At 43.4% G+C, this 12,539-nt stretch overlaps 3 protein-coding genes across 5 annotated transcripts in view; all 3 read right to left on the reverse strand.

The window, feature by feature from the left end:
* LOC137976841 (uncharacterized) overlaps nt 1-498 on the reverse strand; it is a 1,616-nt gene extending 1,118 nt beyond the window's left edge. The window contains exon 1 of the mRNA XM_068824178.1: nt 1-498. This exon is cut by the window's left edge and continues 1,118 nt beyond it. Within this exon, the coding sequence (XP_068680279.1) occupies nt 1-430 (430 nt within the window). The 5' untranslated portion in view covers nt 431-498.
* Nucleotides 1-8,152, reverse strand: part of LOC137974622 (tetratricopeptide repeat protein 28-like) — a 28,467-nt gene extending 20,315 nt beyond the window's left edge. For 2 of the 3 annotated variants that reach the window (XM_068821535.1, XM_068821534.1), the window contains exons 1-2: nt 7,143-7,246; nt 6,676-6,747 (exon numbers count right to left, since the gene is read on the reverse strand). The gene's annotated coding sequence lies outside the window, so the exon portion shown is untranslated. Of the gene's footprint in view, nt 1-6,675; nt 6,748-7,142; nt 7,247-7,888 lie in introns of those variants that run through there. The other variant, XM_068821536.1, reaches the window with a different exon arrangement.
* A 135-nt stretch (nt 8,153-8,287) lies between these two features.
* Nucleotides 8,288-9,073, reverse strand: LOC137976843 (uncharacterized). Its single transcript, XM_068824179.1, has one exon. It carries the CDS (start codon nt 9,071-9,073, stop codon nt 8,288-8,290), a length of 786 nt encoding a protein of 261 aa, XP_068680280.1.
* Between the last annotated feature and the right edge of the window lie 3,466 nt (nt 9,074-12,539).

Genomic DNA, 12,539 nt, shown 5'->3' on the forward strand with positions numbered 1-12,539 from the left:
GCACGTCATGATCAGCAGAGCTACCAGCCGCCGATGAAGTGCAGTTATCACCGTTGGTTTCAGTTGCACTAGTTGTTTGAGATACTATCAACTCTGTGTCTGTATTCGACGTAAACATACGTTTCTTAGGAGGCTTTCTCTTTAGCGGAGAACTTTGTGACCAAGAAAAACGTGACGGCACGACCCCTTCCCTGACATAAATACGCTGGCCTCCGACAGACTTAACAAAGTCCTCAGGTTTAAAGTGACGAGAGCAAATCTTCGTGTTTTGGTTGACAGTAAAATCCTTACATTCGTCGCGACGAATAGCATGCAGCCAACGTTTCTTGAGGTTCACATCATCTGGAAACTTGAAGTAGGAAATTTTCTTTCCATTTTCAGTCCTGTACAGCTTTTTGGTGCATTTGGGAACACAACAATTTGCCGGCATATTTAAAATTTGGCGCCCTTCGCATCAGGCGGCCATTTTTTCTTGGCCCAACTAGCCTCGTTCTCGCACGTATCGCTCCCAGTCCCTTTTCATTTTGCATAGGGTGTATAGTTGTTGTCGAAGTCCATTACCCCTCGCTTTTATGATTCCAGACATTTATTTTTCACCCCCTGTCTTATTTATCCAAGTGACGTTCCATTCTTGAGCTCCATAAGGGTGTATTTTGTTTACAGATGCACTAAAACGCCACGCGCGTTACAATGACTTTCGAAGCCATTATAGTAGGCATCCTTCTGTCTCGGGAGACAATGGTTGCGCCCTGTCTTGTCAAATCAGTCTGGTTGAGAGCAGCGTCTGGAATGGCTCAGCAGACCTATCCTGGCGTGACAATCCTTGCCACAAGTGAGGCAACTGAAATCGGATGGCTGGTCTGAGGTCTGGCTCTGCTGTCTCTGTTTCCTCTGTTCCCTTTTGTTCTCCAGCTGGAGGTTCCTCTTTTCCTCCCCTCTCCTGACTCCCTCATGCACAGTGTGGCGCCAACATCTGCGGTCAGCTGCCGCGAGTTCCCAACTGTTCGGGTCAATGTCTGTCAGCTTCATGTCTCTTTTGCAGACATCTTTGAAGTGTAGCATTGGGCGACCTGCTGGGCGGCGTCCCAGGGCTTAGCTGGCTGTACAGGATGTCCTTGGGGATGCGTCCATCTTCCATGCGGTGCACATGTCTGAGGGAGCCTGCTTTCTCCAGCACTGCAGTGTTGGTAATTTTATCCTGCCGTGTAATGCCCAGGATACGCCGGAGGCAGCGGAGGTGGAAGCTTTCCAGGCGATTCTCCTGTCTGGCGTATGCGTTCCAGGATTCACTGCTGTATAGCAGGGTACTGAGGACGCACGCCTGATACACTTTGAGCTTGGTGTTTTCAGTCAACTGGTTGTTGCTCCACACTCTCTTATTCAACTTCCCCATGACAGCAGCGGCTTTGGCGATGCGCTTGGAGATTTCGGCATCGAGTGACAGGTTGTTGGTAAGTGTTGAACCCAGGTACGTGAAGTGGTCAGTGACCTCAAGCTCCTCGTTGTCGATGCTGCTCGATGGTGGTGCAGGGACATCCTGGCCCATGACGTTGGTTTTCTTGATGCTGATGGTCAGCCCAAAATGCTTGCAGGCATGGACGAACCTGTCCATCAGTCGCTGGAGGACTTCTTCTGTGTGTGAGGCCAGGGCAGCATCATCGGCAAACAGCATCTCTCTAATGAGAACTGTGCGGACCTTGGTCTTGGCTCTCAAGCGGGACAGGTTGAACAGCTTCCCGTCGCTTCTGGTATGCAGATGGCTGCCCTCTTCAGACTCACCGAATGCAAACTTCAGCATCAAGGAAAAAAAGATTCCAAACAGTGTTGGCGCAAGTACACAGCCCTGCTTCACACCGCTTTTGATCGTGAATGGTTCCGATGATGCGCCATCGAAGCTGACAGTGCCCTTCATGTCGTCGTGGAAGGAGGCAGTGATGCTGAGCAACTGAGGGGGGCAACCAATCTTCTTCAGCAGCTGGAACAGGCCTCTTCTGCTCACGAAGTCGAAAGCCTTGGTGAGGTCTATAAATGCCATGTAGAGTGGCATTTGTTGCTCGCGGCATTTCTCCTGGAGCTGGCGTACAGAGAAAATCATGTCGACTGTGGACCTCTGTGTCCTGAACCCGCACTGGGACTCTGGGTAGACGCGATCAGCTAGGACCTGTAGACGAGCAAGAACCACACGTGCGAAGACTTTACCAGCGATGCTGAGGAGGGATATACCGCGGTAATTATTACAGTCACTGCAATCGCCCTTGTTCTTATATAATGCGACGATCTTCGCATCTCGCATGTCTTGCGGTACATTGCCTTCTCTCCAACACAGACAGAGAAGCTCGTGGAGTGGCTCAAGCAGGGCTGGTTTCCCACACTTGATGATCTCAGGGGGTATTCCGTCTTCACCTGGAGCTTTACCGCATGACAGAGCGTCAATTGCTTTGCTGAGTTCCTCCAACGTGGGTTCTGCATCAAGCTCCTCTAGCACGGGCAGGTCTTCCAACGCATCGAGTGCTTCCTGGGACACCAGATTTTCTCTGGAGTACAGCTTAAGGAAGTGTTCAACCCACCTCGTCATCTGTTTGTCTTGGTCTGTTATTACCTCCCCCGTCTTGGATTTCAGGGGTGCGCACTTCTTCACTGGCTTGCCTGTTGCTTGCTTGATGCCCTCATACATGCATCTGATGTTGCCGGTGTCTGAGGCTTGCTGAATGTTCTCCGATAGCTGGAGCCAGTAGTCGTTTGCGCAGCGGCGTGCTGTTTGCTGGGCCTTGCTTCGGGCAGCTTTCAGTGCCAGTAGATTCCTCTGAGATGGCTCGCGCTCGTATTCAATCATCGCGCTGCGTTTTGCGTTGATGACAGGCTCCATTTCTGTTATGTTGGCTTCAAACCAGTCTGCGTTCTTACGCTCTTTTTTGCCGTAGGTTTGGACTGCGGCACTGTAGATGGTATTGCGGATGGAGTTCCATCTATCCTCAGCGTTCTCTTCTTGTCTGTCTGTCAGTGTTTCTTCGAGCCTTACAATGAACTCATCGTTCTTTTGTGAGTAGGCTGTCTTGCTGGTGTTGATGCGAGGCTGGCCCTTCTGCTTGGTGTGGTGGAGCTTCTTTGGTTTCAGCTTTACTTTGGAGGCAATAAGCGAGTGGTCGGTGTCGCAGTCAGCGCTGTGGTAGGCTCTTGTGTTGCAGACACTGTTGATGGAGTCTCGCCTAGTGACGACTAGATCCAGCTGGTGCCAGTGTTTTGACCTGGGATGTCTCCAAGATACTTTGTGGCATGCTTTGTTCTGGAAGAAGGTGTTAGTTATGCATAGGTTGTGGTAACAGCAGAGTTCCAGAAGTCTCTGGCCGTTGTCGTTCATTTTCCCTGTGCCGTGGTGACCTAAGACGTTTGGCCATGCCTCACGATCTGAGCCTACCCTTGCATTGAAGTCGCCTATGACGTAGATATGCTCGGACGCTGGGATGGTGCTGAGTGCAGTATCGAGAGATTCGTAAAAGTGGTCCTTTGTTTCCACCGTAGCCAGTAGTGTTGGGGCATAAACACAGATGATGTTAAAATGGCCCTCCACTGTTGAGAGACGCAGCTTGAGAATTCTCTCTGTCCCGTTAGTTGGAGGTTCTATCATCTGGAGCAGCGAATTCCTCACGGCAAAGCCCACTCCTTGTTCCCTGGGTTCGTCGGCACTTTTTCCTTGCCAAAAGAAGGTGTAGTGTTCCTCCTTAAGGGATCCATTTTCTGGGAGTCGTGTTTCCTGCAGGGCTGCGATATCGATATTCAATCTGTGCAGCTCGTGATCTATCACTGCTGTCTTGCGAGCATCGTCAATTGCTTGCAGATCCTCAGACAGTCCGGGCCGCATGGTCGACGCCATTGCAGGTTTAATAATTAAATGTTGTCCTGTGTGCACCAGGGAAATCGACGCATTACCCCAGCCCCCTCAAACCTAACAAAATACGCACAGAAGACTCTATGCACAAAGACACCACTTAGCAGGGGAGTGACAAGCAAGACTTTTGCCGACATGGAAAAAAAAAAAAAAAGAAAAACGAAAAATAGAAAAACCCACGAAATGAAACCCAGATTCCCACTGGGTTTGGCAACCCAGTAATAACTCATGTCGAGTTTGGCTGTTGAAAAATTCAGCACCGCGTTGCCAATGAAAACCGGGTGAACTAGAATACTGGCACAATAGTGAACTAACGCTTTGGAAAGAACAAGAGCTTTAAATATTCCTTCTGAAAAATCAGTGGTTTCTTGAATCTTTACGCATTCATGCCACCTTGTTTTGCATTTGACTTACCAATTGCTATATGGCAAAACGCGTTTCAGTTAATCAGAGAGGTCTAAACGTTACTTATCACTAAAACCCAGCACAATGACAACTTCAGCAAAGAAAAACTTAAGGGAGAGGACTCGTCATAAAATGTCCCATTCATTTATTTGATCATAGTTGACTGGGTGTTCACAATAATTTATAAATGCACGCCAAGGATCAGCTGTTCATTGAGCAAGTTAGAGAATTTATTCATCAGCTATTGGAGCTTTGAAATTACAAACTGTGAAACATCACAAGTTCATCACACGTAGAAAGGAATTGCATTGCGTTTGGGTAAGAACATAATACTCTATGTTCGAAGCCTTTTTGACGGGGAAGGGGCGGGGGCATTGAGGTCTATTAGAGACTGCAAGCCCCCCTCCCTTCCCCTAAAAAAAATCACCTAAAATCGCTTCTACAAACTGAATATCTAAACCTTCCAAATACATTGTTGATGCATGCATGATATGGATTAAACTTATTCATGTTATAGTCAAGTATTTGTGGATGCCTTGGTTGTGAATAACGCATATCCTCTTGTTTATGTTTTTCGGCTTAAATGTAAGAGATCCAGATCCCCGCCAAAAAATTGTCTCTAAGTGAATGGTAATACATCGCATAGGAAGTACTTGAGATAGTTGAAGAGAGTGGAAAGAAAGACATGCTACCAAATGCATGAGTGGTATCGATAAGGCGGGACAGTGAACTGTCACGAGAAAAGAATAGCGACAATTAAATAGTCATTTATGCTTCATGCTTTATACAGTCTGACTGATATTGTTGACAAGGCATTCCTCTGGGCGAACTCCGTTTGCTGAGACACAAATAATACCACATTTGTTTGGGATATTTTGGCCAAGCCCTGATGGGCTAGGCCGTTTATTGAAAATCAGCGTGGTAAGCTAGGAAATACCCAAATATAGAAGACATGATCCCAGCAAAGATGAGGGGGCACACGCCATCCACAAGAAAGTAAAAATAGGGAGGGTGGGGAGGGAAAATTGATTTGACTCTGTTGAATCAGCCTCCGCCTAGCTTGTACAGATGGTGAATGATCTAGAGAAAATCCCGGATGACAGAAATGCCCAAACTGCAACAAGGGAAATAACTAACTAAGCATGTCACACTCAGCATAAATCCATTTATTTCCTCTTGGCAATAAACTTCCTGCATCGATGGAGTTTTCGAATAAGTTAAAAAACAAGAAAGCCTGAGATAATTTCATTTGGAGTCGTTGTATATCGTGTTATCGTGTTAGACTAAATATGAAAGGCACACATTTCGTGTAACTCTAACATAACGGTTGTGATGAGAATAATTTAATTTTAATTTAGATCTGCAAAAATCGGGTTTCTTTATCTAAACCTCAATTAGATGGCTTATTGGACGCCCTAAGACGTAACAAACGGGAAAAACTCAGGAATCAAACAGGATGAAAAGTCAGGAACATCCTGCTTTTGGGCCATAACGCTTGACTGGTTAGGCAAAATTGCCAGATACGAAAACTTAAAGGTAAATTAAGTCTAAGACATAATTATAAAAACTAAAGTCTACCACGAAGCAGGACTTAGGCTAACATCGATCAACGATTTACTTCACCACTGATGCAAAAGACATACTTCAAGCGCCGTTCGCCCAAGCGGCGGTGAGCGATGAGAGGCGGCTGTATTCGCAGGCTAAGTGCTACTATGACCAAAAAAATCAATTCTCCTTTTTCTTTGGATTTCAAAACTATGTTAACTAAACACTACGTGACCCAAGTTTTAAGCCTTGATTTCAAAAAGACACGTGTTTATTTTAACTAGAATTTTCCTATTTAATGGTCCGCCATTACTGACTTTGAAATATTTGAGAGAGCTGGATCGAGGAGAAAATAACGTAAACGACTCATTACTTTAAGAATGCAATGCGTGTGTACGAGGCTTAATTAATATGAAGCACGGGAGATTCGGGCTTTCAGACTTTTAAACTAGTGTTTTGCATATAAAATGAACTGCATTTTAACCTGGTTAGTAAATGACCTCACTTTCCCTAGATCCAACCCTCTGAGGTCCCTCGACCGTGAAATCCAAAATTTACACTCAAAGTAAACAGCCTTTGTCTAAATATCCACGAGCAAAATTTTGCCATTGAGGTGTTGAGCAAACACACAGAAAATCAGAAGAAAAAACTTTTGTTCAATTCAAACAGGCGTTACGGTTGTTTTGTAAAGCCTGCAGGCCTAGGATATTGTTCATTCGTCCTGAATTTTAATCACAGCCGTTGGCGAGCCGGTATAGTCAAGCACACAACGCTAGTTTCAATACCCTTGAAGTATTAAAGTATTTAAGATCATTAGGACGAACTTGAAAATTACTGACCTTTTTTTCCTGAGTCACTCAGAAAGACACAGCATAGTAATTAGAGCGCGACCAAAGAACGAAATCTGCAGTCTGAAAAGAAAAATACTCTTTTTCTTGGAATGATTGTCGCCTCACAAATTATTTTCTTTGCCTCAATGACTAGAAACATACACTTGGTTTCCGTTCCTTTGTGACAGTGTGAAACTAATCTAAAAGATTTAGCGTGAATTAAACTTTAAAAAAAAGACTATAACAAGCTGTGCTGGTGTCAAAAGCAAAGCGCACTCATTTGTATCTTTAAATCGAGTTCTAAGATACAGTGAGACGGCTTTTTTTGATAAGCTTAGCAAACAGAAGAGCATCTTTTGAGCCACCCTGATCTCGATTAAGAAACTGACCATAAGTGCATTGTTTCTAAGTAGCGATGGTCGGATGGAATTGATTATTCCTAAACCGTTCTATAATCTGTGGAGCACTTAACTTACCTTTTGCAAATAATTTAAAAGACTGCGTTTAAACAATACAGAGATTACAGCAGGACGAGAAAACAGCAGTTTAAGAGAATCGTACTTGGCGAAGGCGCGGAAAGTGATTTGTTCAGTTGCAGTTTTGAATATATAGCGGAAATCGTTCTATTATCAGCTCTTTGATATCACGTTGTTTTGGCTCCTGCATTACCACAAATATGATAATGTAATGGATTTGATAATAAAAATTACGGGCAGAAAGATACTTATTCAAGACAACGTTTCGGTGTCCTCATGACACCATCATCAGGTCAAATATAATATTTTACAGATAACTCGAATATTAATGTTCAAAATTAAGTTCAAAATCCCTAGAGGCTAGGTGAAAAGTTTTGCCTTTATTGAGTCACTTTGGATATTCAGACACGGTTTGTGCTCGCGAATAAGGAACATTTCATACACAAGACAATCAAATTTGCATGAGCATTTCTTAAGAATGCGAAACATGTCAGATGTTGTTGTTCCTGATTTATGTTGACTTTGGCTGTGATTGAATATTGAATCAGATCTTTTATGCTCATCGATCCGTTGGTAGAGATGTCGACGCGTGCAACCAACATAGCTGGCATCACACCAGCCACATTCAAATTTGTAAACTACTGATTGTTCGTCGATCAACGCGGGCTTGAATTCTTTATGTTTGAGATCTTTTCCAACTTTTCGAGAAATGAAAACAGGGCATAAGTCGATGTTTAACAGCTTACCAAGATCTTTCAACTGCTTGCGCACAGAGTCATCTCCGTTCCTTGAACGGTAGAACAATTCGTACTGATTGCGGATCGGGTGTAGATTTGCGTGGAGGTGCTGGTGTTTGTTTGGATGTGATAAAATTGGAGATCATAGAGTGAATAAGATGTTCAGGATATGCCAACTGTAGGAATAAGGTCTTGAGGCGGCTACACTCTTCATGAAATAATGACCAGTTAGATGATAGCTTGAAAGCTCGGTCTAGCATGGAATTAATTAAGGATTTCTTATAACGATTATCAACGTGACTATTATAATGTAACAATGGACCCGTATTGGTCGGTTTCACGTATACACTAGTCGTAACATTCTGACCGTCTTTTCTTAGGACCATGCCTAAGAAAGGGAGATTGTTCTCAGTTGATAGTTCCATAGTCAAAGCTAATCGATGGGTGGAGATTATTCAAAGCATGCAGAAAAGAACAGGCAGAAACTTCATCCTTCATGGTAGTTAAAGTATCATCAACGTAGCGCCTGTAGTATGATGGTAATTTGTTCTGGAGCTTAAGTTGTTCTTCAAGACTACACATGAAGGTGTTAGCCATGAGACGACCGAGAGGAGAACCCATAGCCACACCCTCTGACTGCTCGTAAAGTTCGCCATTGAATTGAAACAACTGATCTTTCGTTGCGATGTTTAAAAGCTCAATCAGGTCGAATTTTGTGATGTCGAGGTTATATGTGGCATTAAACAAATTGTTGGTAAAAGCCTTTTCCGCTAGAAGACTGATAGTTTTATCAAGAGGCACGTTAGTGAAGAGGGACGTCACGTCATACGATACAATAATGTCATTGTCGTTAAATGAAGTATTGCGAACTTCTTCTGCGAATTTGAATGTATCGGTGATTGTATGTTCATTGATGGATAGCGGTTTCAGTTTTCCTTCGAGCCACTTTGCTAGGTCGTAATTATAGGTCTTGGTGGCTGACAGCCTAATGGGTCTCATCGATAACGTCGGTTTATGTGTTTTCGGTAAACCATATAGATGAGCAAGCCTAGAACCAGTTGGACAAAGTGTGTCAGCTACAGGTTTAGGTAGAATCTTTCGAATTACATTACCAACGAGTTTCTCTTTCTCCATGCAAGAGAGGATGGTAGTGCTTGGAAAGACGTCCCCTTGTCTTGGGTCTTTCCATGTCATGTTTTCTAAACTTAGACATATCATTAATTGAAGCTTCGGCTAGCAATTTCAAGTACTCCTATTTATCCATCACTACTACACCAGTCCCCTTGTCTGGCTTTGTTACAATTACATCATCGCGCTGTTTCAGGCGTTTGATTGCTCTCTGTACAGTCTTAGGCGGTCTTGGGCCTTTACTCTTGACGTAGTTTAATGCAATAGATCGTAGAGTGCTGGCAGTCAGTTCTTTTTGGTCATCAGAGAGTTTAGATTCCAGCATCCAGTAAGCTTTTTCAAAGCTAACCTTGATCTCGAGAGGTAGAACGTCTCGCGGAAACGCAAAATTCAAACCACGACATAGTACAAGCTTCTCAAAGAACGATAATTTGGAAGAAGAGATGTTTTTCACGTGTTTATCAACATCAACAGTTTTATGCATCAGTCTAGATAGTTTCTTAACATGGCCAAACATAACATCTTTGTAATGTTTCTCACGTAGCTTGGTTAATATGCGAAGAGTACTCAAGTAGCGTATAGTACTATAGGAATGACGAACATCACTATAGATCTTGTTTATCTCCTCTTTCAGTCTTGTGCTTTGTTGACATTTCAAGCGTATTTCTTCAGCAATGACGTTTTGTTTCTACGTCTCTGTCAAAGCTTCAACCTTACTCCAACATTTGCTGAAGTTAGTCACCAAGCAAAAGGAAAATGGAAACAGTCCTCCAAAGATTTCAGTCAAAACGTCATTGCTGAAGAAATACTTTTACTTATTGACCGTGGATAACGTTGCAAGTGATTGCTCGATATTCCAGGCTATATTCGCGATATTCAACCCGCCCGAATCAGTCAGCACTATTAAACTCATTTCAGCGGTAGAGGATGGGTTGGATGATCTCACTCGAAACCACCTGTACGCGGGAGGTCTGGGTTCAAGATTTCTCCAGGTTGTAAATTGGTTAATACGTTGTCTGTATTGATTGTGATTGGCTAAGTAAGTGTTTGAGTTTGTTTTTTTACGATACAAGAGACTGTTTTTCTTATATTGGACGCAACGGCTTTTTATTCGACGCTTTGTTTATGACATTGACGGTCTTAGTATTTCGTTTAGGAACTTCAGCCGGTACTACGCCGAGGGCCGATTCGTCTGCGGTTTGGGAGTGGGAGTATTCGTCTCGGCTCCTAGGCATCGAGCGCCTCCTTCCTGAAAAAAAGAAAAGCATTAATTAATCGTAGTGAGTGAGTGCCTTTAATGAGTTAATTTTCGAAAAAATAGACTGAATTCCCCAACCGGTAAGATCTGAAATAATTTAGTCTACGGTTTGCTTCCTTGCTTTTGGGATTTTGGGATTTAATATGATTAGGGAAGGTACGTTTTTAATTGGGGAGGGGGGGGGGGAGGGTCCTTAGTAACTTTTTTTCAAATTGGGGAGGGTCAAACCTGTTTTATTCTCAACCCGGGGAGGGTAATAGTTTTTTTTGGCAAGGAAAAAATTACTCCATGTCGCTTCTACTTTCTATGTACAAGCAAAGCTACCAGTCGAGATTAATCTAAATTATTTTACAGGTGTCGAAAAATTTACTTATCAAACAACTATCTTCTCCCAACTAACATAATTTTTTCTCTCGACCCGTGCCCGCTTTCGCCCATATTTTGATGTTTCCGCGCGGGGTTCTGGTATAAAATTGGTCTCCAGTGAAGATTCGTCACTTAAGCTACTCGAACTTGAACCGACAACTCGATCTACTACATAACTATATTCGCCCTTTGGGTTCGGGAACCACCCTAGGTCTTCATCTTTCCAGTGTGCTTTCACTTGCTCCCGCAGCCGATGTGCCATCAACTAAGTCAGAGGAGTAGCAGGCATCCTTTTTAGAATGGCGAGTCGGCAAACAGCCACAATAGCCACAAGTTGCTCCATCAGACCTCATGAAATCCTCGCATTCACATTTCCCCCTTTCTATTCTTCGAACATCCTTGCCCATTTTCAAGTTTTCACCGTACAATCACACGCCACGCAATTAACTACTTTTTGCGGCGATGAACGCGGTTATATGAGTAACGCTTCCAATTTGCTATTTCCACTTCCGGTTATTTTTGTCTTGGATAGGTTGAGGGGGGTGGGGGAGGGTCAGATGTGTTTGTTTGGGTATTTTTGAAGGGGCAAAAAAAATTCTAAAATACCCCTCCCCCCCCCCCCCCCCAATAAAAAACGTACCTTCCCTTAGTATAAATACACAGGTGATTATACAAAATCGCGCGCTCTCATTGGCTCCCTATCTCAGATTATCAGCCGATAATCACCTCGACGGACAAAATGGCTGCCAGTAGTCGTTTTGCCACTGTAAGTGAAGATGATTTCAAGTTGAAATGTTTCTTTTTCTCCTTTTTGAAATAATCACCTGTGTATTTATACTAAAACAATTATTCGCCGAAGGCGAAGTGATTATCGGTGAATATTAGACGAGACGAACTCGAGGTGAATTTTCACCGATAATAAGAAATAAGACTTTCCAGGTTGTTGGGTCCACAATACTCGGAAATTAGCCTTCATAGGATAATCTATTTTCTCACGTTATGGAATGCACGCTTCTTTGTAGTGCTATTTCGGTTGTTCGGTATTCGCAGTTAACATTGCTTTTCGCAATTTGATAGAGTGCGTGACTATTCGTGTTTCGTTATATAAGGCATTCTTTTGCAGTTCAAGGTCACTCGACGGTATCTCTCGTTATATATCTGTCAATTTTCTTTTATTTTTGCCGTTAGCTTAAACGCACAACTGAATCAGTTTAATTATAGAAATGTAGAGATATTTAGAAATCAATGTACTTATTCAAGACGTTTTGATGTAAATTTTGATGCGGATATTTTGTAGTTATATTGGTTATCCTGTGAATGATTACACTTTTACATTGCCCATGTTTTCCTAGTCTTACTATCATTAAACGAGATGCCTATTCTTGACAATTGAGGCGATAGTCTAGCTATCATTAAACGAGATGCCTATTCCTGATTCTTGTCTGCGTCTGATGATTTTTAGTATGAAAATGATTTGTTCTCGTTTCATTGCAGAGTGATTAGAGAACAAACACCGGTTGCAGTCTTTTCACCGAAGCTAGTCCTGTTTAAGGGGCAGAGGGTAGGGGAAGGTGGAATTAATTCCTGAAAGGAACACCTTAGATAGAATACGCCGTTCATGCTGACGTCGTGGGTTTAGCCTGCGTAGCAAGCGTTTCCGTGGGGTTTCCGCGCAAATTTCGATGTTTTGGCCGCGCGAAAATTGGGGCGAGAGTTTTTTTTTTGTTGCGCTCGCCTTATTCTCGCGCGGCCGAAAAAAGAGTTCGCTCCTCGCCAGCTGGAAACGCTTGCTATGCAGGGTATCGTGGGTTGAGTTTGCGCTCGTTCTCGACCCACCCACCCCCTATTCTCCCTCGAGGCTATTCCTTTGAGTCATTCGCTTTTCGTGCTTCAACAGAACCAACGTGA

This window comes from Montipora foliosa, chromosome 11 (genome assembly GCF_036669935.1).
Source record: "Montipora foliosa isolate CH-2021 chromosome 11, ASM3666993v2, whole genome shotgun sequence".
NCBI lineage: Eukaryota > Metazoa > Cnidaria > Anthozoa > Scleractinia > Acroporidae > Montipora > Montipora foliosa.

Excerpts from the sequence above, each read along its gene's own strand:
- LOC137976843 (XM_068824179.1), bottom strand. The coding sequence starts at position 9,073 with ATGACATGGAAAGACCCAAGACAAGGGGACGTCTTTCCAAGCACTACC.